A 25,131-nucleotide genomic window follows, 5' to 3' on the forward strand; every position below is an offset into this window, starting at 1 on the left:
CTGAAGCCAATCTGACCCAGACTGCTGCAGCCAACACACGCAGGCTGAGCCAGGGAACAGAAACGCTCGGCACTGGGGCTTCTTCCATTGCAGAGCGGGAGCGGAGAGGGAAGCGAGGAGATGAGAGGTGAAGAGCAGGGCTGGTCTCACTCTGTGGCTGAGGTTCCTGCTACTTGCTGCTTATGTCAAACCTGTTGTTTCGGTGCCAAGGACAAAGTTTGCTGTACAGACAAGGGGAAGATAGGCTTCTTTGCCACATTAACAGGCAGCTAGAGGAGAAATTCAGGTTGGCTTTGTCTCTTCAGGCCATGCTGGACTGCTGCATGGATGACAAAACTTGGTTTAGAAAGAGATTGTGGGGACAACACCATCTTTATACAGTAAAGAAACTTCTGATGTGTCTTGCTTTGTAGACCAATCCAGTTTGCAGAGCCTTCCCCACTCCTCCTCTCCTCCTCCACCATGCTAAGGTAGGACTCAGATGAGACTCCAGGTGATGAGTGGGCAGAGAAGACCCTGGACCCTGTGCATCACATCACTGTGTCAAAGGCTTTCTGTCTACCATAACCCTTCAGGCTTTGAGATGAAAGCTCTGGTTCTGCATGTGGTGAGGAGAAGCATTTCAGCTATTAGCAGAGATGGCATCAAATGGTGCTTGAGGTCCTGTAAAACATCTCCCTGGCATGGCCTTCAAATGCTGCTCCAAAAGGCTGCAGGTCTCCAGCCTGCCACAGATGTCCTTGGAACCTCAGGCATCTCAGATGGCACTGGGTGCCAGCACTGAGGCAACTGAATCGAGCCCTGGGAGGCACGTTTGACCTTGAGGGATTAGAGGAACACGTGTGAGAATGGTGACTTGACTTGCTTTGAGGAGCCCTGGACCTGGCCCAAGGTCTCCCTCTGTTGCAGAAGACACAAGAGCACTTATGCTTAGGACAGAAGTGCTAAGGGGATGTTGTCCTTGTCCCACTTCAGCAGGAGACTATGGGCATCTTCCCAGCTGGGAGCACATCTGCAGGTCTTGAAGAGCAAAGTCCAGAGGCTTCTGCCCAGCAGGACCTCTGCTCTCGGCTGCAGTGGAAGTGAGCTTTTGTAGCTGATCACCACACCACTAGGTGGAAGCAGTTAGACTCCATCAGGATGCTGCCAAGGCAGGTATCACCAATGATGCTCCATCAGACCTATGGTTACTGAAGATTCAAGGGGGAACTGAGCTGGGCACCAGCTTCTTCCAGTGTTGCTTCTGCCCACCACCTCTGGCAGGGACCACCCATGCCTGGAGTCCCTAATTCATGGGGAAACAGAGACTCACCAGGACGAGCAAGCCTCTGCCTCTCCCCTTGCTGTCATCTTGTGGCATTGGTCCATACGTTGGCTCTGCTGGTGGCTCCACCATGTGGGAAGCCCAACCTTGCTGATGGAGCTGACGGAGCCATGTGAAGTCCCACCACGTAGCACAGCTTTCCTTACTTTCTCCCTGCTCCATGCCAAGAAGAATCAAAGACAAGCTTCTGAAACCCTATCCAGGCTGCAGTGTTAAGCTGTGCTGGAAACCATCACTTTCCAAAGGCAGGGACTGTGTGAGATTTGCTGCCTCCACATCTCCCCAGCCTTTGGGCAGATGCCACTGCTCCACCAGCCGAACTTTGTCTCCTGATAACTACCTGAGGTGTTTTTCCCACCTGAGGACTCAAAGAGACGCTGCTGCAGCCAAGCTCTTGTCTCTTCGGTACCCATGCAGGTCTGAAGCCTTCCATGCCAACTTGCATCCATAAACCTGCTGTGAAGGGTGAGACAGAAGAAAACCCAGCTCCCTTCTTCCCAGCTGCGCTGCCTGGGGGCACAAAGACACCTCTGGCCAGCCAGCCCCACTCAGTGCTGGCAGCACAATGCTGCTGAGTAAAGTAAGGTCATTCTTACCCCAGAAGCAGCATCCTCAGGAACATTCATCCCCTCAAACAGACTGATTTCTGAGCAGCCCTGCCCTTTGCCAGGGGTGCCCCACAGATTTTATCTCAGCAAAATGATGACACCAGCAAGTGGCTTCCTTGTGGCAAGGGCTTGGGCTGATTAAATCCCAATTAAGCAGGGATTTGTTTTATCTCCCATCTCTTCCAAGCAGCAAGAGGCTAAGTCTTGACAGCAGAAGGCCCAAGATCCAGATGCAGGAACTCTTTTCCTGTGCTGAGCGAAGAGCTTTTAGATGTTAATCCACATTTAGCCCCTACAAAAAGATATTTGGCTTCCAGATTGCTCAAATCCAACTCTTAGATGTGTCTTCTTCAGGACTGCAGAACAGAGACTCTGCTCATCTGCTACAGGCTTTAATTAGTAGAGGAAATTCTGCCTCTCCACAAAGCAGGGCTTTGGCAAGAAGATCACAGAATCAGAGGATGATCTGGGTTGGAAGGGACCTCTGGAGATCATCTGGTCCAACCCTCCTGCTAAAGCAGGTTCACCTAGAGCACAGGACAGCAGCCAGGTGGGGTGAGAATCACTCCAGAGATGGGGATTTCCCCAAATCTCTCAGCAAGATGTGTTGCTGAAGAACAGCAACCCAAATACTGACACTGGCAAGGATCAGTGAGGACTCAGCAACCTTGGCTGTGCCATGGAAATAGAATGAGAGAATTAAAGAACTGTTCCTGTTGGCAGAGACCTTCCACCGCAAGGTCACCACCGAACCATGTGCCTCAGCACCACATCTGCACAGCTTTTCAGTCCTTTCAGGGATGGGGACTCCACCACTGCCTTGGGCAGCCTGTTCCAGGCCTTGACAACTCTCTTGGGGAAGAAATTGTTCCTTGTGTCCAACCTAAACCTCCCCTGGAACAACCTGAGGCCACTTCCTCTTGTCTTGACCAAGCCCCACCTCACTACAACCTTCTTCCAGGGACTTGTAAAGAGCAAGAAGGTCATAGAATCATAGAATCAAACAGGTTGGAAGAGCTCATAGAGTCCAACCTAGCACCCATCCCTATCCAGTCAACTAGACCACGGCACTAAGTGCCTCATCCAGGCTTTTCTTGAACACCTAAGGTCTCCCCTCAGCTTCCTTTTCTCCAGGCTGAACAGCCCCAGTTTCCTCAGCTGCTCCTCACAAGACTTATGCTCTAGACCCTTCACCAGCTTGGGCTGCTCCTGACACCCTTTAGCACTTCAATGTCCTTGGAGAGAGAGGCCCCCAAAACTAAACACAGGACTCAAGGTGTGACCTCAGCTGAGTAGAGGGGGACAATCCCTGCCCTAGTCCTGCTGGCCACATTGTTGCTGATCCAAGCCAGGATGCTGTTGCCTTTCTTGGCCACTCTGGCACACACTGGCTCATCTTCAGCAGGCTGTTGACCAATGACCCAGGTCCCTTCCACCAGTTTCCAGCCATTCTTCCCTCAGCCCAGAGCATTCAGAAGGTTGCTGTGACCCAAGTGCAGGACCTGGCACTTGGCTTTGTCTGATCTCAATCCAGAAGCCTTGACCCATTGACTCAGCCTTCCCAGGTCCCTCTGTAGAGCCTCCCTCCCTTCAGGCAGATCAACACTCCTGCCCAGCTTGGTGTCATCTGCAGAACAGATGGGCTTATTTGGGTTCAGACATACCCTGCATGTCTTCCCCCAAGCCACCTTCCTTGTCTATCCACATGCCTGTCCCTGCAGAGCTTACAGAGGTCATTTCTTGCATCACAGCACCCTAGACAGCCCTGAGATCAGCAGCAAGCATTGCTGCTGTATGGTGATGGACACTCAGCTTGTCCTTGCAAGGTGTCCAGACAAGCAAGGACACTTAGCTCTGACATCCCAGTGTTGTCCTGGGAGAGGTTGGGAAGCCACCAGCCCCATGGAACTTACTCTTCAGGTTTATTCAGCGTGCCTCGATTCATGGCTGCCATGCTGTTATCCGTCCAGGGCATCTGCTCCCCCATTCCTGGCTGCCCAAACTGGTGATCTGGCACCCCCATCTCCAGCTCAGGCATTCCTAGGGGGAAAAGCAGGATGGGGAGAGGAAATGTCAGTGTGTGGGAACACAAAGGATGCTGCTGTGGAGAACAGGCAAGCTCAGAGCACAAAATATCAACTGTGTCCTGAACCATCTGTAAAACAGAATCCAAGGTTCTCCAGCTAGGGCTGGTTTCAACCCAAACTCAGAGCTTCCAGGAGGAGTTTCCTAACCTGGAAATTCCATGTGAAGGTCCAGGTGGAGTTTCCTAACCAGGAAATTCCACGTGAAGGTCTAGGCAGATCTTGCACGCAGACAGCAGGCAAAGGTGACCCAGTGTGCTCAATGTGTGCAACTGCTATGAAAGGGTTTCCCTTTCAGCCTATTTCTAGCAAGCTTCTCCAAATGTCATCAAGTCAGAAGGTTCTTCTTGAAGAAAACCAGTTACCAGCAGAGACTTTATGTACACTTGCAGCCCAGAAGCTGGCTCCTGAGCTACATCTAAAGCAGTGTGGCCAGCAGGTCGAAGGAGGAGATTCTACCTCCCTGCTCTGCTCTGGTTATTCCCCACCTGCAGTGCTGTGTCCAGATCTGGGGTCCTCAGCATAGGGGAGACATGGAGCTGCTGGAGTGCATCCAGAGCAGGCTACAGAGATGACTCAAGGGCTGCAATCCCTCTGCTGTGAGGACAGGCCGAGAGACTTGAGGTTTGTTTGGCCTTTAAAACTCAAGTCTCCTGGGAGACCTTCTTGTGGCCTTTCATTGCTTAAAGAGGCCTGTCAGAAAGATGGGGACAGACTTTTTGGCAGGGCTTGTGGTGACAGGACAAGGGGTGATGGTTTGAAACTAAAAGAGGAGAGATTCAGATCAGAGAGAAGGAAGAAACTGCTTACACTGAGGGTGGTGAGACTCTGGTCCAGTTTCCCAGAGAGGTGGTAGGAGACCCATCTCTGGAACCATCCCAGGTCAGGCTGGACAGGGCTCTGAGCAACCTGCTCTAGCTGAAGATGTCCCTGCTGGGTGCTTGGACCAGATGACCTTTAAAGGTCCCTTCCAACCTCAAGCATTCTATGATTTCAGCTGCAAAGAGGCCACACCCTCTAGCATTTTCTGCCTCTCCTCTGGAGAAAAGTTCATTTGCAGTGGGAAAGAAGCCAATGCCATTACATTAGGCTGTAGGAGAACTTGGAGCCCAAGCTCAGGACAGAGATTTATGAGGTTAGAGACTTTACATCATCCCCATTTGAAAGAGGAATTGGGACTGAAGTTCAATTGGCATCTGGGCTAAACCAGCCCATGGAGAACCTGGGAGGTGGGAACTGGAGGGGCAAGTTCTGCCTGAGGTGGCATCTCTGCCATGTTGAGATGTGCCTTCAGCAGCCACTCCTAGGACAAACCCTCAAGTCTCTAAGAGAAGTGCTGATGAAGGCAGTTGCTAAAGATGAGAATCTCTCTTGGATCCTGATGGTGCCAGCAGCAGCCATGGCCACTCCAGCCAGGGCAAACAGGCATGGTCTGAGTGCAGCCCATCCCCAGTCCTTCCTTAACTCAGCCCAAAATGGTCCCCAGGCTTGTTGAGGCTGCAGATCATGGATTTGCTCAAGCAGAGTTTCATTTATCAGGGTGTGGGTGACCCTTCTCATTGAATCATTGAATCATAGAATCAAACAGGTTGGAAGATACCTCCAAGCTCAGCCACTCCAACCTAGCACCCAGCCCTATCCAATCAACCAGACCATGGCACTAAGTGCCTCAGCCAGGCTTGGCTTCAACACCTCCAGGCACAGAGACTCCACCACTTCCCTGGGCAGCCCATTCCAATGCCAATCACTCTCTCTGACAACAACTTCCTAACAACATCCAGCCTAGACCTCCCCTGACACAACTTGACACTCTGTCCCCTTCTTCTGTTGCTGCTTGCCTGGCAGAAGAGCCCAACCCCACCTGGCTACAGCCTCCCTGCAGGTAGTTGTAGACAGCAATGAGCTCTGCCCTGAGCCTCCTCTGCTGCAGGCTGCACACCCCCAGCTCCCTCAGCCTCTCCTCACAGGGCTCTGCTCCAGGCCCCTCACCAGCTTTGTTGCCCTTCTCTGGACACCTTCCAGCACCTCAACATCTCTCTTGAACTGAGGAGCCCAGAACTGGACACAGCACTCAAGCTGTGGCCTGAGCAGTGCTGAGTCCAGGGGCAGAAGAACCTCCCTTGTCCTGCTGGCCACACTGCTCCTGATACATCATTGAATCATTAAGGTTGGAAAAGACCTCTGAGATCATCCAACTGTCAACCCAAAGTCACCATGACAAGTCACTAATGTCCTGAAGTGCCATGCCTACACTTCTTTTGGACACTTCCATGTTTCTGGGCTCCACCACTGCTCTGGGCAGCCTATTGCCATGCTTGTACACTCTTTCAGTAAGTAAATCTTTCCCTAATATCCAATCTAAACCTCCCTGGTGCAGCTTCAGGGCACTTCCTCTTGTCCTATCACTTGTTACCTGGGAGAAGAGACCAACACCTCACTTCAACATGCTTTCAGGGAGTGGTAGAGAGTGAGAAGGTCTCCCCTCAGCCTCCTTTACTTCAGCTTTAACAAGCCCAGTTCCCTCAGATGCTCTTCACAAGATTTGTGCTCTAAAGCCTTCACCACACCAGCTTTGTTACCCTTCTATGGTCAGGCTCCAGCACCTCAATGTCCTTCTTGGAGTGAGAAGCTCAAAACTAAACCCAGGATTCAAGGTGTGGCCTCACCAGTACAGAGGACAATCCCTGCCCTAGTCTTGCTGGCCACACTATTGCTGATCCAAGCCAGTGGCCACCTGGGCACACTGCTGGCTCATCTTCAGCTGGTTGATAACAAACACCCAAGGTCCTTTTCCCAGACATTCTTCTCTAAGCCTGAAGCATTCCCAGGGTTGTGACCAAGTGCAGGAACCAGCACTTGTCCTTGTGAAAGCTGATGACACTGGCCAAGGCACACACCTAGGAGGGACAGCATCTTGTCCTCTCCCCCACTGCCTGCTGAGGGACCACAGGGCTCACTGCCATCAGCCTTGCACTATGCAGCAAAGAGCAGGTCCCTCAGAACATCACTCACTGCCAGCTGCAGGCTGTTTGCAGGGGGGACCACAGGGCTCATTGCCATTATAGAATCATACAATGGTGTAGGTTGGAAGGGACCTCAAAGCTCAGCCAGCTCCAACCCCCTGCCATAGGCAGGGACACCTCCCACTAGAACAGGTCATACAAGGCCTCATCCAACCTGGCCTTGAACACCTCCAGGGAGGGAGCAGCCACAACCTCCCTGGGCAACCTGTGCCAGTGTCTCACCACCCTCACTGCAAACAACTTCTTCCTAACATCCAGTTTGAATCTCCCCTCTGCTAGTTCAAAACCATTCCTCCTTATTTTGTCATTTCAAGACCTTGTCAATAGTCCCTCCCCAGCCTTCCTGTAGCCCCCTTCAGGTACTGGGAGTCCACTCCACGGTCTCCTCCAAGCCTGCTCTTCTCCAGGCTGCAGAGCCTCAACTCTTGTAGCCTGTCCTCATAGCAGAGCTGCTGCAGCCCTCTGAGCATCCTCGTGGCCCCCCTCTGGACTCTCTCCAACAGTTCCATGTCCTGTTTGTGCTGGGGGCTCCAGAACTGCACCCAGAACTCCAGGTGGGGTCTGAGGAGAGCAGAGCCAAGGGGCAGAATCCCCTCCCTTGCCCTGCTGCCCACACTGCTCTTGCTGCAGCCCAGCACAGGGTTGCTGTCTGGGCTGCACTCACACTGCAGGCTTGTGTTGAGCTTTTCACCACCCCAGACCCCCAGGGCCTTTTCCTCAGGGCTGCTCTCAGCCATTCCTCATCCAGCCTTGAGCTGTGCTTGGGAGTGCACCGACCCAGCTGCAGGACCTTACACTTGGCCTTGTTGAATGTCATAAGGTTGGCCTGGGCACAGCTCTGCAGCCTGTCCAGGTCCCTCTGGATGGATCCCTGCCCTCTTAGCAAGTTGACTGTGCCACACAGCTTGGTGTCATAGAATCATAGAATCAGTCAGGGTTGGAAGGCACCACAAGGAGCAGCCAGTTCCAACCCCCCTGCCATGCCCAGGGACACCCTACCCTAGAGCAGGCTGCACACAGCCTCACACAGCCTGGCCTCAAACACCTCCAGCCATGGGGCCTCAACCACCTCCCTGGGCAACCCACTCCAGCCTCTCACCACTCTCCTGCTCAACAACTTCCTCCTCACCTCCACTCTCAAGCTCCCCACCTCCAGCTCTGCTCCATTCCCCCCAGTCCTGCCACTCCCTCACAGCCTCAAAAGTCCCTCCCCAGCTTTTTTGTAGCCCCCTTCAGACCCTGGAAGGCCACAAGAAGGTCACCTGGGAGCCTCCTCTTCTGCAGCCTGCACAGCCCCAACTCTTTTCAGTCTGTGCTCACAGCAGAGCTGCTGCAGCCCTCTCAGCATCCTCCTGGCCCTGCTCTGGACACTCTCCAGCATCTCCACAGCCCTCTTGGAATGGAGGTGCTCCAGAACTGGCTGCAGTACTCCAGGTGGGGTCTCACTGCATTCCTCCTGAGGGTGGCCTCCACCCCCCTGTTCAGCTGACTGACCAAGCACCCTTAGAGCAGGCTGGAGCAGGCTGCCCGGGGCCGTACGTACCTGTGTCGGGGGGGAAGGGGTTGGGCGCGGGCACCGTGCCCCTGCCCTGCTGCGCCGGGCCGCGGGCGTGCGGGCTGCTGCCGTTGCTGCCAGGGCAAGGGACCTGCCTCAGCTGTGCCGGCTCCAGCGTGTCGCAGAACTCGAAGGGGGCTCGGCCAGCCTGTACGCCCTGCCCGCTGCTCATGGCTGCAGAGTCAGGAAAGCACAGAAGGACAACAAAGCAAAGCACGAGTCAGATCTCTGCCCAGGGCTCCCTGCTCCACCAGCACTCACTGCCTGCCCTGCCATGCCGTGCCCCGACGGCAGCCACCACCGGCAGGTCTGCAGTGTGACCAGGGATGGGATGTCACCCGCCTCAGTTCCACGGGTGGCTTGGTCACCTGCAACCACTCTGGGGAAGCAACACCCCCCTCCCCTAGGATCACATGAAATAGGTGTTGGTGACAATGGCACCCAGGCAGCAGCACAGCTCCTGTATGAGGGTAATGGAGCCAGGCTGGCACCCAAAGGCCAACAGCTGGACTTTAAAACCATCAGATGGGCATACAAATGAATCAGCTGGACAGAAGAAAAGCAGGAGGGATGGGGGCTGCATTCACCCAGTGCACAGAGGGTCTGAGCACTGCTTATGGCAGGGGTATCAGTGTGTTATGGAATCACAGCATCCCAGCAGGGTGGGGTTAGAATAGAATAGAATTTCATGGTCACTGGACCCCAGGCAGCCTCCAACCACCACATCCCCTACCAGCCCCTCTCTATTTGTGAGCAGCAGGTCAAGCAGGGCTGCCCCCCTGGTAGGCTCACGTAACAGCTGGGATAGGAAGTTGTCTTCCACACATTGCAGAAACCTTCTAGACTGCTTCTTCTCTGCAGTGTTTAAGTGCCAGCAGATGTCTGGTAGGTTAAAGTCGCCCACCAGAACAAGGGCAGGTGATATTAGAATCATAGAATCATAGAATCAACCAGGTTGGAAGAGACCTCCAAGCTCAGCCAGTCCCACCTAGCACCCAGCCCTATCCAGTCAACCAGACCATGGCACTAAGTGCCTCATCCAGTCTTCTCTTGAAGACCTCCAGGCACAGTGACTCCACCACCTCCCTGGGCAGCCCATTCCAATGCCAATCACTCTCTCTGTGAAGAACTTCTTCCTAACATCCAGCCTATACCTACCCTGGCACAACTTGAGGCAGCCTCCAGTTGTTTAAAGAGTAATAAATCAACCTCTTCTTCCTGAAGGGGTTGGAGATCAGCTAGTCCAACCCCTGTCCTAAACCAGGGTCAGCCACAGCAGGCTGCATCCAGGCAGGTTTGGAATCTCTCCCAAGAAGGAGTCCAGAATCTCAAGAAAGAGACTCCACAACCTCTAAGGGAAGCCTGGTCAAGGGCTATGGCATCCTCACAGGGAAGTTCCTCCTCAAATTCAGATGGAACCTTCTGGGTTCCAGTTTGTGCCCAATGTCTCTTTTCTGTCACTGGGAGTCACTGAAAAGAGTCTTCCTCCAACCTCTTGACCCTCACCCTTTAGGTACTGATGAGCATTGAGAAGATCCCTTCTCAGGCTGCTCTTCTCCAAGCTAGACAGCTCCAGGTCTCTCAACCTCTCCTAACAGAGATGTTTCAGTCCCCTCAGCATCTTTGTAACCTGTGTTGGGACTCTCTCCAGTAGTTCCTTGTCTCTCTTGAACTGGGGAGCCCAGAAATGGACTCAGTGTTGCAGATGTGGCCTCACTAAGGGAGCAGAGGAGGTGGAGAACTTCCCTTGACCTGCTGGCTATATTCTTCTGAATGCATGCCAGGAGACCATTGGTCTTCTTGGCCACAAAGGTGCCTCACTGGCTCACGGGGAACTTGTCCACCAGCAGTTCCTGGGTCCTCTCTGTGGAGTTGCTTTCCAGCAGATCAGCTGCTATCCTCTCCTGGTGCAGGAAGCTATTCCTCCCCAGGGACAGGAGCTTACACTTGCCCCTCCTGAACTTCACAAGGTTCCCCTCCAGTCTGTCCAGGTCTTGCTGAACGACAGCACAAGCTGATGGTGAGTGAGCCACTCCTTGCAGTCAGCAAGCTCTGTCCTTCAGCAAGCTCTGTCCTTCATCCAAGTTGATGAAGTTGTTGAACAAGACTGGATCCAGTCCTGACCCCTGGGGAACACCACAAGCTACAAGCCTCCAACTGGAGTCTGCCCTGCTGATCAGATGCTGAACTTGCAGTGATCAGTGGTGAAGCTGAAGCTTACCACCTGCAGTGCAGCTCCCTAGCACAAGGCAGCCACAACAATCAGGCTCTGCTCCCTCCTGAGTGGCCTTGGCACAGAAGCCAGATCCTGTTACCTGTGGCACCTAGAGGTGAGCCCTCAGCAGCAATGATGTCCTTCCTCTGCAATTCTCACCTGTCAACTGCTGGCTTAAAATCACTTAAAATCATGTCCTTAGGCCTCACATTATTCCCACTTTCATCCAGCTAAGCTTATGCAAGTTCAGCTGTAGTTTGCCACCAGGGAGCAGGTCTCAAATGCTCTCATTCAACAGAAAAATGTATATCAGAGGCAGCCTCACAAGTGGTGGCCACCAGCCATGGCTATTGGCAACCCCTCTCTCAGTCAGCAACACCTTCCAATCCTTGGGGACCAGCTCAGGGGTGCACTGCTGCAGTGCCTGCTCTGGTCCTGCTGGCCACATTATTCCTGATGCAAGCTGGGTGCTGGTGGCCTTCACCTGGGCACACTGCTGGCTCATCTTCAGCCAGCTGTCAATCAACACCCACAGGTCCTACTCCTCTGAGCAGCTTCCAGCCACTCTTCCCAAGCCTGGAGTGTTCATGGGGTTGCTGTGACACAAGTTCAGGACCTGGCACTTGGCCTTGTTGAACCATCTGTCTACAACTACCTGAAGGGGCATTGTAGCCAGGTGGGGGGTGGCCTCTTCTCTCAGACAACCAGCAATAGAACAAGGGGACACAGTCTCAAGTTGTGCCAGGGTAGGTATAGGCTGGGTATTAGGAAGAAGTTCTTCACAGAGAGACTGATTGGCATTGGAATGGGCTGCCCAGGGAGGTGGTGGAGGCACCGTCCCTGGGGGTCTTCAAGAAAAGACTGGCTGAGGCACTTAGTGCCATGGTTTGGTTGCTTGGTTAGGGCTGGGTGCTAGGTTGGACTGGCTGAGCTTGGAGGTCTCTTCCAACCTGGTTGATTCTATGATTCCATGATCAGCCAAGGCACACACTGCAGAGGGACAGCATCCTATCCGCTTCCCCACTCTCTGCATGGGGACCAAGGCACTCGTTGCCATCAGCCTTGCACTAGGCAGCAAAGAGCAGGTCCCTCAGATTGTGCCTGCAGCCAGCTGCAGGCTGGTGGTCCCCCAGCACAGCCAGTGATGGAGGAGAGCCTCCATTCTCCCCCTGTAAGACCCTTGTCTGAGGGATGGAGACGTACGGTTGAGGCCCGCGGGGGCTCTAGCAGCGGTGCTGGGCTGCAGGGGGGCTGCCAGCATCTCTGGTTTGACAGCAACTCCAGTCACACCACTCTCATTTCTCTCTGGGCCACACAAGCCAGGCAGTTGAGCTGCCTTCTCCAACGAGGGCAGGAGCTGGTCCAGCTGCTCCAGTTCTGCAGCAAACTGGGGAAGGAAAAAAACAAAACCACAGTTAAGTGATTTAGCCCAAACAAACACGAGAGAGACCACAGGCCCCCACAGAATCCCAGCATGGTCATCTTGGAAAGGACCTCTGGAGATCACCTACTACAACCCTCCTGCTACAGATGGGTCACCCAGAGCAGTTTGCCCAGGATTGTGTCCAGGTGGGTTTGGAATCTCTCCAGAGGAGACTCCACAAATTCTCTGGGCAGCCTGGTCCAGAGCTTCAGCACCCTCACAGCAAAGATGCTTTTCCTCCACTTCAGATGGAGGTTCCTGGGTTCCAGTTTGTGCCTGTTGCTCCTTGCCCTGTTGCTGGGCATCAGTGAAAAGAGTCTACCCCTATTCTTCAGCTATTGATGCTCACAGTATCACAGTCTCACAGTATCATCAGGGTTGGAAGAGACCTCACAGATCATCAAGTCCAACCCTTTACCACAGAGCTCAAGGCCAGACCATGGCACCAAGTGCCACGTCCAACCTTGCCTTGAACAGCTCCAGGGACGGCGACTCCACCACCTCCCCGGGCAGCCCATTCCAGTGTCCAATGACTCTCTCAGGGAAGAACTTTCTCCTCACCTCCAGCCTAAATCTCCCCTGGTGCAGCCTGAGGCTGTGTCCTCTCGTTCTGGTGCTGGCCACCTGAGAGAAGAGAGCAACCTCCTCCTGGCCACAACCACCCTTCAGGTAATTGTAGACAGAGAAGATTCCCTCTTAGTCTTCTCCAGGCTGAACAGCCCCAGGTCTCTCAGCCTTTCCCCATCAAAGAGAGGCCCTTGACATCTTTGTAGCCTGAACTGGACTCTCCCCAGTACTTCCCTGTCTCCCTTGAAGTGGACACAGTACCATAGGAGGCAGTCTCACTAGGGCAGAGTAGAGGGAGAGGAGAACCTCCCTCAATGTATTGGCCACATTTTCAGACTCACTGAGTCATTTCAGCTGGGAAAGCCCTTTGAGATCATCCAGTCAACCATTATCTGACTCTCCTACCCTCCAACAGCTCCACACCTGCTCCTAGCTTGGTGTCATCTGCAAACTTACTGATGCTGGACTCAATCCCCTACTCCAGATCATCAACAACGACATTGAACAGGACTTGTTAAACCAGCCCCACAGACACAGACTCTGGGGGGACAAGGACTGTCCTCACTCCAATCTGGTCCTCAGCAGCAGCTTAGAAATGCTTGCACACTGCAATTAGCATAACTATTAATCAGATGTAACTTCCAGCTATTTAAAGAGGAGGCTGTTTCCTTTGTGGCTGTGCATCCTCTTCTGCTCAAAGGGTAATGATTCAAAAATGGGCTTTGCTAAGAAGCAGAAATGATTTTTGGCAACAAGTGTCCAAAACTGACACTGGCCTCGGGCATTTTATTGCCCTCAATGAGGTAGTAAAATACCATCCAGCTTTTCCAGCCTTTATCACTGCTAAGAGGATGAAGGATGGATGTTTAACCTGGGAACTCGAACAGGGAAGTGACTAGGAAAGGGATTTGCACCCCTGGCTTTAACAGCAGTGCTGTAAAGCATCATGCTGGGATTAAAGGGGCTGAGGTAAATAAGCTTTGGTTAAAAAGAAACAAAATATCTGAAAGGAGACTAAATGCTTTAAAATCTAAGGAGGCTCTTTCAGAAGAACCCCACCTCAGCATTAAGGATAAAGCCTGGCCGTTAAAACAGGGTAAGGAACAGACAACTCATGGCATTAGAGAGAATCACAGAATCATAGAATCAGCCAGGTTGGAAGAGACCTCCAAGCTCAGCCAGTCCAACCTAGCACCCAGCCCTATCCAATCAACCAGACCATGGCACTAAGTGCCTCATCCAGGCTTTTCTTGAAGACCCCCAGGGACGGTGCCTCCACCACCTCCCTGGGCAGCCCATTCCAATGCCAATCACTCTCTCTGTGAAGAACTTCTTCCTAACATCCAGCCTATACCTACCCTGGCACAACTTGAGACTGTGTCCCCTTCTTCTATTGCTGGTTACCTGGGAGAAGAGGCCACCCCCCACCTGGCTACAATGCCCCTTCAGGTAGTTGTAGACAGTAATAAGATCACCCCTGAGCCTCCTCCTCTCCAGGCTGCACACCCCCAGCTCCCTCAACCTCTCCTCATAGGATTTGTGCTCCAGGCCCCTCACCAGCTTTGTTGCCCTTCTCTGGACATGTTCCAGCACCTCAACATCTTTCCTGAATTGAGGGGCCCAGAACTGGACACAGCACTCAAGGTATTGCCTGAGCAGTGCTGAGTACAGGGGCAGAAGAACCTCCCTTGTCCTGCTGCCCACACTGCTCCTGATGCAGGCCAGGATGCCATTGGCTCTGCTGCCCACCTGGGCACACTGCTGGCTCAACTTCAGCTTACTATCTACCAGCACCCCCAGAGCCCTCTCTGCCTGGCTGCTCTCAGCCACTCTGTCCCCAGCCTGTAGCACTTCTTGAGGTTGTTGTGGCCAAAGTGCAGAACCCTGCACTTGGCCTTGTTAAATCTCATCCCATTGGTCTCTGCCCACCCATCCAGCCTGTCCAGGTGGAGGGAATGATGCTCCACTTCAGGGAAGGTGGAGAAATGTAGGAGGAATTGGGATCCTGGCTTTGATGAGAGGCTTTTCCATCAGCTGAGACACAAGGCTGCAGCCATCAGCCCCTACCCATGATAAAGAGGATCACAGAGTAGCTTTGGTTGGAAGAGACCTTTGAGATCATCAAGTCTAACCCTTAATGCAGCACTGGCAGGTCACCACTAAACCATGTGTCTCAGCACCACACTGACACTGCTTTTCAATTCTTTCAGGGATGGTGGTTCCAGCACTTTCCTGGGCAGCCTTTTCCAGGGCTTGACAGCTGTTTTTGGGAAGAAGAACCCTTTCAGTGAAGAATAGCTGAGAGGCTGCTTGCTTTGGGCACCCCTCAGATGCTTCTGCTCTCCCCTGGCTGAGAAAGTGCACTGGGAGCAGCAGGCACCATCGTTACAATTCATAATGGACTAATCAGGCTTTTTTCTTCTCCCTTGTATCCTTTCCACCAAATCCCAGTCCTAGAGGCTTGAGGAACAGAACATCCTCATAAGAGAGAATCAAACACAGCAAATTCAACTGCTGCAGGAGAAGCTTAACCCTTCCAAAGAATGTAATCTCCCCCTCCCCCCAGAGATCTAAAGCTAAAGTTTGCTAAAGAAAGCAAACTGGAAGCGTCCACAACTGGGCAGGAATACATCTCCTTAACTTCATCTTCGTCTACAGGGATGTCATTTGGAAGGTAGAGGGAAAAGAAGGGCACAGAGGCAGCTGTGGGCATCCAAAACTTAAGTGAAGAGAACACAGGAGCAGTGATGTTAGGAGGAAGTTGTTGGCAGGGAGAGTGATTGGCATTGGAATGGGCTGCCCAGGGAGGTGGTGGAGTCTCTGTGCCTGGAGGTGTTGAAGCCAAGCCTGGCTGAGGCACTTAGTGCCATGGTCTGGTTGCTTGGCCAGGGCTGGGTGCTAGGTTGGAGTGGCTGAGCTTGGAGGTCTCTCCCAACCTGGTTGATTCTTTGATTCTATGATTATATGATCAGTGGGTAGGTGAAAGAACCACTGATTTTTTGAGGACAGAAAAGTGTGTTTTGTAGCCCTAACTGGATAGGGCTGGGTGCTAGGTTGGACTGGATGAGCTTGGAGGTCTCCTCCATCCTGCTTGATTCTGTGATTCTATGATCAGTGGGTGGGTGAAAGAACCACTGATTTTTTGGGGACAGAAAAGTGTGTTTTAATCCCAGGGAAAAAGCAACATTGGAATGGGCTGCCCAGGGAGGTGGTGGAGGCACCATCCCTGGATGTGTTCAAGAAGAGACTGGCTGAGGCACTTGGTGCCATGGTCTGGTTGACTGGCCAGGGCTGGGTGCTAGGTTGGACTGGCTGAGCTTGGAGGTATCTCTCAACCTGCTTGATTCTTTGATTCTATGATCAGTGGGTAGGTGAAAGAACCACTGATTTTTTGAGGACAGAAAAGTGCATTTTGCAGCCCTAACTGGACAGGGTTGGGTGCTAGGTTGGACTGGCTGAGCTTGGAGGTCTCTCCCAACCTGCTTGATTCTTTGATTCTATGATTCTATGTTCTTGTGCTGCTCACTGAGCCCATGAAGAGACTGGAGGATGGGGAGGTGGGAATGGAGGACACGTGGTGGGAGCAGGCAAGTCTAACAAGTGCTAGGCTTTATTGGAAATGGCAGCTCCAAAGCAGCCTGTAACAGAAAACATGTGGAAACAAAACTGTCCTCAGCTGCCCAGCAGCAAAGGGTTGTTCGCTCCTCAGAAAACGTGCTTTTAAAACTCCACAAACACCCTCCAGGCTCTTTTATTAACTCTGACAGCACTTGCCATGGTCCAACATGGAATCCTGATGCTCTCCAGCTGCTTTGGGAGGGATATTTGGAACAGAAAAGACATGAAGGAGCCTAAAAAATGTTCGTCTGCTTCCAGCGGTGCAGGAAAGGGGCTTATAAACACATCCAGGCTTGAGTCCTCCCAGCTCTGTGCTCCTCTTTGTGAGCAGAGCACAATTAACCAGCACAACCTCATTTAATTAACAGGGCTTTTTGCCATCTCTGAAGGCCAGAGTACCTGGAACCATCACTAATGGTCAGCAGAGAGCCTGCCTGCCTCCCTGGCTGCTGAGTGAATTGTGTGGGGGGGGAACAGGCAAGCAAAGCTCATCCCATGCCTCAGCACTGAGCTTATTTCAGCTGCAGCCATACTCTGTGATGTGCTCCCAGCTCCATCAAAGCAGGTTGGGGTGGCTCTGTACAACAGCTTCTGCATCTCACAGAATCAAAGCATCACAGAATGGCTTTGGCTGGAAGGGACCTTTAAAGGTCATCTAGTCCAGCTTCCCTGCAGGCAGCAGGGACATCTTTAACTAGATCAGCTTGCTCAGAGCCCCTGCCGACCCGACCTGGAATGGCTCCTGGGATGGGCATCTACCACCTCTCTGGGCAACCCAGGCCAATGTTTCAGAGAATCAGTCAGGGTTGGAAGGGACCACAAGGGGCAGCCAGTTCCAAGCCCCCTGCCATGCCCAGGGACACCCTACCCTAGAGCAGGCTGCACACAGCCTCACACAGCCTGGCCTCAAACACCTCCAGCCATGGGGCCTCAACCACCTCCCTGGGCAACCCAGTCCAGCCTCTCACCACTCTCCTGCTCAACAACTTCCTCCTCACCTCCACTCTCAAGCTCCCCACCTCCAGCTTTGCTCCATTCCCCCTAGTCCTGGCACTCCCTGACAGCCTCAAAAGTCTCTCCCCAACTTTTTTACAGGCCTCCTTCAGATCCTGGCAGGCCACAGGAAGGTCACCTGGGACCCTCCTCTCCTCCAGACTGAGCAGCCCCAACTCCTTTTGTCTGTGCTCATAGCAGAGCTGCTGCAGCCCTCTCAGCATCCTTCTGGCCCTCCATCTCCTAGGAGGATTCTGTGCTTTCCACTGGAGCATCATGGTGGGTAACTGGTTCTGCAGCAGGTGCACTGCCCCCCACAAGCTCCCATGAGCCTCCCAAAATGAGCACAGCTTGCCTTGGGTCTTCCTACCTCAGAACTGACTCACAGAACCAGGGAATTGTTCTGGTTGGAAAAGACCTTTCAGATCAGCAAGTTAAACTGTCAACCCAGCACAGCCAAGTCCACCACTAAACCATGTCCCTAAGCATGGGTTATCCATGACCCTCAGCATCACATTTACACAGCTTTTCAATCCCTCTGGGGATGGGGACTCTACCACTGCTCTGGGTAGCCTGTTCCAGGGCTTGACAACCCTTTTTGGGGAAGAAATTGTTCCTCATGTCTAAACTAAACCTCCCCTGGTGCAACTTGAGGCTGCTTCCACTGGTCCTCTCTCTCATTCCTTGGGAGAAGAGGCTAACACCCCCACATTGCTCCAGGCTCCTTTGAGACTGGTGATGGATCTCAAACAGGAGATGATGAGGAGGACAACCTGTCCAGCCAGGGGATGACATCAGGCCAGTACATCATGGGAAGAGCTAAGGAGCTGGATTCCCAGCAGGCTGGAGGATGCCCCACTGTGCCTCCCAAGCCAACTGAGCCCTTAACCTTGTTAAGAGACTTATCGTGCATGTGGTGTGCAGGGCTCTCTGAGAGCTCTGTCCTTCGTCCTGCACCTCCCAGCACTGGGTGATCAGCCCTGCTCTTTGTGTCAGCCACTCTCTTCTCTTTGCTTAAAAAGGATTAAGCTGCCTTATCCCTGTTACCATCTACCCTGGCTTTCAGCAAGAGGAGATTCTTCTATTCATAGCTGCCTGTAATGAATATTTATACGCCCAAAGCTCCGCTGCGGAGATCTGTCACTGGATTATTCCATTTAATAATACTTCTAGGACGTCTCCAAGGCCTCTATAATTGCTAATCTCAGCCAACAAGAGGGCAAAAGATTGAAAATTCCCTGGGACACCACCTCTGAATGTGCCCAGAGATGTAGAACCAAGAACCTTTTCACATGGCAACATACACGTGGCCAAGCCTCACTCAAGCCCACCACTCGCAGTGGTATGCCAGACTTCTTCCTCATTGTTATGCATCTCAGTAAAGTGCCTCACTTGCCTTGCCCTTCCCTCCCCTTCCCTTCTCCTTCCCCTCCCCACCTGAGCTGTCAAAATGGGAAGCAACAGGACAAAAGCAGCCTTGCCCTTCCCTTTCCCTTCCCCATCTGAGCTGTCAAAATGGGAAGCAACAGGATAAAGGTAGCCTTGCCCTTCCCTTTCCCTTCCCCTTCCATTCTTCTTCCCTTCTCCTTCCCTTCCCCATCTGAGCTGTCAATATAGGAAGCAACAGGATAAAAGCAGCCTTACCCTTCCCCTTTCCCTTTCCCTTCTTCTTCCCTTCCCCATCTGAGATGTCAATATAGGAAGCAACAGGATAAAAGCAGCCTTGCCCTTCCCTTCCCCTTTCCCTTCTTCTTCCCTTCCCCATCTGAGCTGTCAATACAGGAAGCAACAGGATAAAAGCAGCCTTGCCCTTCCCTTTCCTTCCCTTCCTTTCCCTTCCCCATCTGAGCTGTCAAAATGGGAAGCAAGAGGATAAAGGCAGCCTTGCCCTTCCCTTCCCCTTTCCCTTCCCCTTCCCTTCTTCTTCCCTTCTCCTTCCATTCTTCTTCCCTTCCCTTTCCCTTCCCCATCTGAGCTGTCGAAATGGGAAGCAACAGGATAAAAGCAGCCTTGCCCTTCCCCTTCTTCTTCCCTTCCCCATCTGAGCTGTCAATATAAGAAGCAACAGGATAAAAGCAGCCTTGCCCTTCCCTTTCCCTTCCCTTCCCCATCTGAGCTGTCAAAATGGGAAGCAAGAGGATAAAAGCAGCCTTGCCCTTCCCTTTCCTTCCCTTCCTTTCCCTTCCTCATCTGAGCTGTCAAAATAGGAAGCAACAGGACAAAAGTGGCCTTGCCCTTCCCCTCCTTTTCCTTTCTCTTCCCCTCTTCTTCCCTTCTCCTTCCCTTCCCCATCTGAGCTGTCAAAATGGGAAGCAACAGGATAAAAGCAGCCAGCAGCGGTGCTGGAGAAGGTGGCACTAGCACTGGAGGGAGTGACACTGGCACTGGAGCAGGTGGCACCAGAACAGGAGAATGTGACTCCAGCACTGCAGAAGGTGGCACCAGCGCTGAAGGTGGCAGCAGCCACAGGACACCTCCCCACACATCTCCCAGCCCCACCACCTTGCTGTGAAGGGAGCACACCAGCAGGTTTGGGGGGAAGCTGCCCTTGTAGCACAGGAGCATCCCAGCAGCACAAGTGCAAATGGGTCAACTCACCTGGCCCTGTGTCTCCAGCTTAACCTCCTCCGCGGCAGGAGGTTTGGGGAGCGGCACCGGGGCGGTGTTACAAGGCTCCCCCTGCTCCGTCTTCTCCACCTTCACCTTGACATCATCCAGGCTGAGCGCCGGGGCCGCAGCAAGCTCCTTCTCATCCTTGTCCAGCAGGTAGCGCAGGAGCTGGTGATCCTTGGCGTCTTTTTTCTTCAGCGCCTCCGGCTCCAGTTTCATGTCCGGGGTGCCCGGCAGCTGGCTCGGCGCCGCGGGCGTGGGGTTCGGAGCGCTCTCCTTCTTGTCGTGCTCCATGCCCAGCGTGGTGATGTCGGACGGGCTGCCCTCCTGAAGGAGTCTGTGCAAAATCTTGTGCCGCTCGGTCAGCGAGCTGTGGGAGGAAGGGCAGGAGCTGCTGGGAGGGTTGCCGGAGGCCAAGGGGCCGCCGGTGCTGGCGCAGGCTAAGGAATCTTTGCAGCTCGTGTCCACGTCGGCGTGTCGAAGCTGCTGCTCCGCCGTGCTGGCCAGCAGCTGGACCAGCTTGTGGCTGGTGCTCTGGGGGCATTTGCTCTCCCCCTCGGCCAGCCTGTCGCCGGCGTGCAGCACGCCGGACTCCAGCGCTTTGCTGTCCCCCGAGCCGCCGTCCGACTGGATCATCTCGCTCAGGATGGAGGCGATCTCTTTGCTGTCCTTGGCCTCGGCTTTCATGGGCTGCATGGCGAGGCGGCCGGGCGAGCTCTGCGAGCTGAGCTGTCTCAGCACGGGGGGAGGTGTGGAGTAGCCCACCGGCGTGCTGGGACCTTCGCTCAGCCCCTGCATGGAGTTGATGGGGGCGCTGGGAAAGGCTCTGCTGCCGCCGCTGCCCCCGCTGCCGCTGCCGGCCATGCCCACGGGGGAATGCATAGTAGGCATGGTGGGTGAGAAGGGGTTGCTGGGCACCCTGGGTCTGGGCACCAGCCCCGGGCTCACCCGATGCCTCGGAGACATGAACTGCGGTGGGGTAATCCCTGGACTATTCATGGGGGAGCTATTGAGGTTCAAAGTGTGGTTACTGTTCTGGGGACCGGCTTGTCCCTGGCTTAAGGCAACATTGGCTCCTATCTGGTTCCCAGGTGAACATCCGAAGCTGGTTTGGCTGGTGCTGGAGTTGCTGCTGTGGAGGCCGGCGCCGGGCTGCTGGTTCGCGTTGGCGGCCAACATGCTGCCGTTAGAGGGAGGGAGGGAGGGCGGCAGGGCCATGCCTTGCCCTGGGGAGATGCTGGGGTTCAGCGAGGGGCTGACCCGGGGAAGGGACATGGTGGAGTTAGTGTTCTCCTGGGGTGAGAGCATGCCGTGATCCCTGTGGGAGAGTAAAAGGAGAGGAAAATCAGAGAAGCAGCCAGGCTGGGAGAGACCTCCAAGCTCAGCCAGTCCAACCTAGCACCCAGCCCACGACAATCAACCATGGCACTAAGTGCCCCAGCCAGGCTTGGCTTCAACACCTCCAGGGACAGCAACTCCACCACCTCCCTGGGCAGCCCATTCCCCATCTGAGCTGTCCCCATTCTCTTCACTTAAGTTTTGGATGCCCACAGCTGCCTCTGTGCCCTTCTTTTCCCTCGACCTTCCAATGCCAATCACTCTCTCTGACAACAACTTCCTCCTAACAGCCAGCCTGAACCTCCCCTGCCACAACTTGACACTCTGTCCCCTTGTTCTATTGCTGCTTGCCTGGCAGAAGAGCCCAACCCCACCTGGCTACAGCCTCCCTGCAGGGAGTTGCAGACAGCAATGAGGTCAGCCCTGAGCCTCCTCTTCTGCAGGCTGCACACCCCCAGCTCCCTCAGCCTCTCCTCACAGGGCTGTGTTCCAGGCCCCTCACCAGCTTCCTTGCCCTTCTCTGGACACCTTTCAGCACCTCAGCATCTCTCTTGACTTGAGGAGCCCAAAACTGGACACAGCACTCAAGGTGTGGCCTGAGCAGTGCTGAGTCCAGGGGCAGAAGAACCTCCCTTGTCCTGCTGGCCACACTGCTCCTGAGCCAGGCCAGGATGCCATTGGCTCTCCTGCCCACCTGGGCACACTGCTGCCTCATCTTCAGCTCCTCTCTACCAGCACCCCAGGCCCCTTTCCTCCTGGCTGCTTTCCAGCCACTCAGTCCCCAGCCTGTAGCACTGCTTGGGGTTGTTGTGGCCAAAGTGCAGAACCCTGCCCTTGGCCTTGTTCAATCTCATCCCATTGACCTCTGCCCACACATCCAGTCTGACAAGTTCCCTCTGCAGGGCTTTCCTACCCTCCAAAAGATCCACAGCTGCTCCTAGTTTGGTGTCATGTTAAAATCGTTGAGTCCAACCATTAACCCAGCACTGTCAAGTCACCACTAAACCACATCCCCCAGCATCACAGCTACACAATCCTGCCAGGGATGGGGACTCCACCACTGCCCTGGGTAGCCTGGTCCAGGCCTTGAGATTCCATTCAAGAAAGAAGTTACTCTTCACGTCCAACCTAAGCCTCCTCTGGCACAACTTATGGACATTTCCTCTTGTCCTATTACTTGCTCCCTGGGAGAAGAGACTGACCCTCACCTAGTTCTGACTTTCAGGGAGTTGTAGAGAATGAGAAGGTCTCCCCACAGTGCCCTTTTCTCAAGCTAAACAACCCCAGTTCCCTCAACTGCTCCTCACAAGGGTTGTGCTCTAGAGCCTTCACCAGCTTTGTGTGCCCAAATATTTAGTGCTGCTCAGGCACCTCCTGCCCTTCCATGCTGCATAGCTCTGAAGCCCTGAGAATAGCAGCTCACAAGTTCTAATGGTCTCAGCCTTCCCCTCTCCACCAGCATTTCTGGGTCCATTTCAGTAGCATGGAAGGAGTGTAGCACCTTTAGCATTCCTCCAGAAATGTGAGGCTGCTCAGGGCTGCAGCTGCTCACCAGTTGAATCCTGAAGGCATCATCTTCTCTGGGTCTTACATTCCCACATGGCTCCAACAGCATTCCCCTCCTCCCCAGCCCCATCTCGTTTCCCCAGGTCTACAGCCTCACCTCTCCCTGTCTTACAAGTTTATCATAGCCTCACCCTCCCCAAACATTTTGAGCTCCTCAGGGCAAGGCAGAAATGAGAAGCATGTTCTATAAACCTCCACCTGAACCCCCTGAGCCACCCTTTTGCAAAACAGGAATTCTGAGGAGCAGCCATCAGAGAATCATAGAATCACAGAATCACAGAATCAGTTAGGGTTGGAAGGGAGCTGCTCACCTGAACCCCCTGAGCCACCCTTTTGCAAAACAGGAATTCTGAGGAGCAGCCATCAGAGAATCAGAGAATCATAGAATCACAGAATCAGTTAGGGTTGGAAGGGAGCACAAGGATCATTGACCCCCCTGCCATCACACCAGTTTTCAGTCTCAGCTTCACCACAGTATCACTCACAGTATCACAGTATCACCAAGGTTGGAAGAGACCTCACAGATCATCAAGTCCAACCCTTTACCACAGAGCTCAAGGCTAGACCATGGCACCAAGTGCCACGTCCAGTCCTGCCTTGAACAGCTCCAGGGACGGCGACTCCACCACCTCCCCGGGCAGCCCATTCCAGTGTCCAATGACTCTCTCAGGGAAGAACTTTCTCCTCACCTCGAGCACACAGGGATCACATCTCCAAAACAGCGCCACACAACACCAGTGGATCACAGCATCACAGTATCACAGCATCACCAAGGTTGGAAGAGACCTCACAGATCATCAAGTCCAACCCTTTACCACAGAGCTCAAGGCTAGACCATGGCACCAAGTGCCACGTCCGATCCTCCTTCCACTGTAGGGAAGAGCCACTCTGACTGCTGGATGGCTCAGGCAGGCACTGGCAGAGCTGGGTACCAGCGGGGTGGGGCCGTACCTGTCGATGACGTGGATGCCCATGATGAAGGGCTGCATCTCCGGGCTGGAGGGGTAGCAGAGCTTACACTTGGTGTGGGCGCTCAGCACCGTGCCGTCGCTCAGGGTGAAGCGGTACGAGGGGCTGAAGGCTGTGCCTCGGGTCATCACTGAAGGAGACAACCAGAAGCACATCACAGAACTGCTTTCTTTACAAAAAGACCTTTAGAATCATAGAATGCTTTAGGTTGGAAGAGACCTCAAAGCTCAGCCAGCTCCAACCCCCTGCCATAGGCAGGGACACCTCCCACTAGAACAGGTTGCTCAAGGCCTCTTCCAAACTGGCCTTGAACATCTCCAGGGAGAGAGCAGCCACAGCCTCCCTGGGCAACCTGTGCCAGTGTCTCACCACCCTCACTATAAAGAACTCTTTCCTAACATCTACTTTGAATCTCCCCTCTGCCAGTTTAAACCCATTACCCTTCATCCTGTCATTACAAGACCTTGTCAACAGTCACTCCCCAGCCCTCCTGTAGGCCCCCTTCAGATACCTGAAGGCCACTGTAAGGTCTTCTCGAAGCCTTCTCCTCAAGCCCAACAGTTAGCCCAGCACTGCCAGCTGACCACTAAACCATGTGTCCCTCAGCACCACATCTCCACAGCTTGTCAATCCCTCCAAGGGTGGGGACTCCACCACTGCCCTGATGTATAGGGTTAACACTCCTGGGGGAGTAACCCTGAACCTGACCCTAGGGGTCCTGGCCCCTCCCCAGGGGTGGGCCACACTCCAGGTGATAGTTAGCCCACTCCCCCCACTTCCTGTGGTATAAAAGAGACAGGAGCTCCCTGTCTCTCTCTCTTTTCCTTCGCTACCTCTTGACACACACACTCATACTGCATACCAGCACACCACGTGGCAGCCACGAGGCAGAGACACCATCACACTACTCGGGTTGTATCCATCCCTGTTTGTATTTTGCTGTTTTCCCTTCCTTATCCTTTGTAAACTTCCCTACCTCCAATACCTTTTTTCTATGTTATTGTTAAACTTTTCCTTTTTAACTTCCAAATCGAGTGAGATTGATTTATTGGGGTGTGCTTATCTCTTTTCTCTCTCCCTATCTTTGGGAAAAGGAGGGGGAAGAGGGGAGGGCACTCTATAAATTCTATAAATTGTCATTGGGTCTATTAAATTTATTAGAGTCTCTGGGAACTTGCATTTTGAACCCAAGACACCTGAGCAACCTCTTCCAGGCCTTGACAACTCTTTTGGAGAAG

General features: G+C 53.6%; 1 protein-coding gene across 7 annotated transcripts in view; it reads right to left on the reverse strand.

Annotated features, from left to right (window-relative positions):
- NCOA1 (nuclear receptor coactivator 1) overlaps positions 1-25,131 on the reverse strand; it is a 266,235-nt gene that overhangs the window by 13,981 nt on the left and 227,123 nt on the right. For all 7 annotated transcript variants that reach the window (XM_064146630.1, XM_064146626.1, XM_064146628.1 and 4 more), the window contains 5 exons: positions 23,876-24,023; positions 20,009-21,338; positions 12,013-12,196; positions 8,583-8,768; positions 3,846-3,972 (listed from right to left, as the gene is read on the reverse strand). In XM_064146630.1, coding sequence (XP_064002700.1) covers positions 3,846-3,972; positions 8,583-8,768; positions 12,013-12,196; positions 20,009-21,338; positions 23,876-24,023 — 1,975 coding nt within the window. The remainder of the gene's footprint in view (positions 1-3,845; positions 3,973-8,582; positions 8,769-12,012; positions 12,197-20,008; positions 21,339-23,875; positions 24,024-25,131) is intronic.

This window comes from Pogoniulus pusillus, chromosome 7 (genome assembly GCF_015220805.1).
Source record: "Pogoniulus pusillus isolate bPogPus1 chromosome 7, bPogPus1.pri, whole genome shotgun sequence".
Classification (NCBI taxonomy): domain Eukaryota; kingdom Metazoa; phylum Chordata; class Aves; order Piciformes; family Lybiidae; genus Pogoniulus; species Pogoniulus pusillus.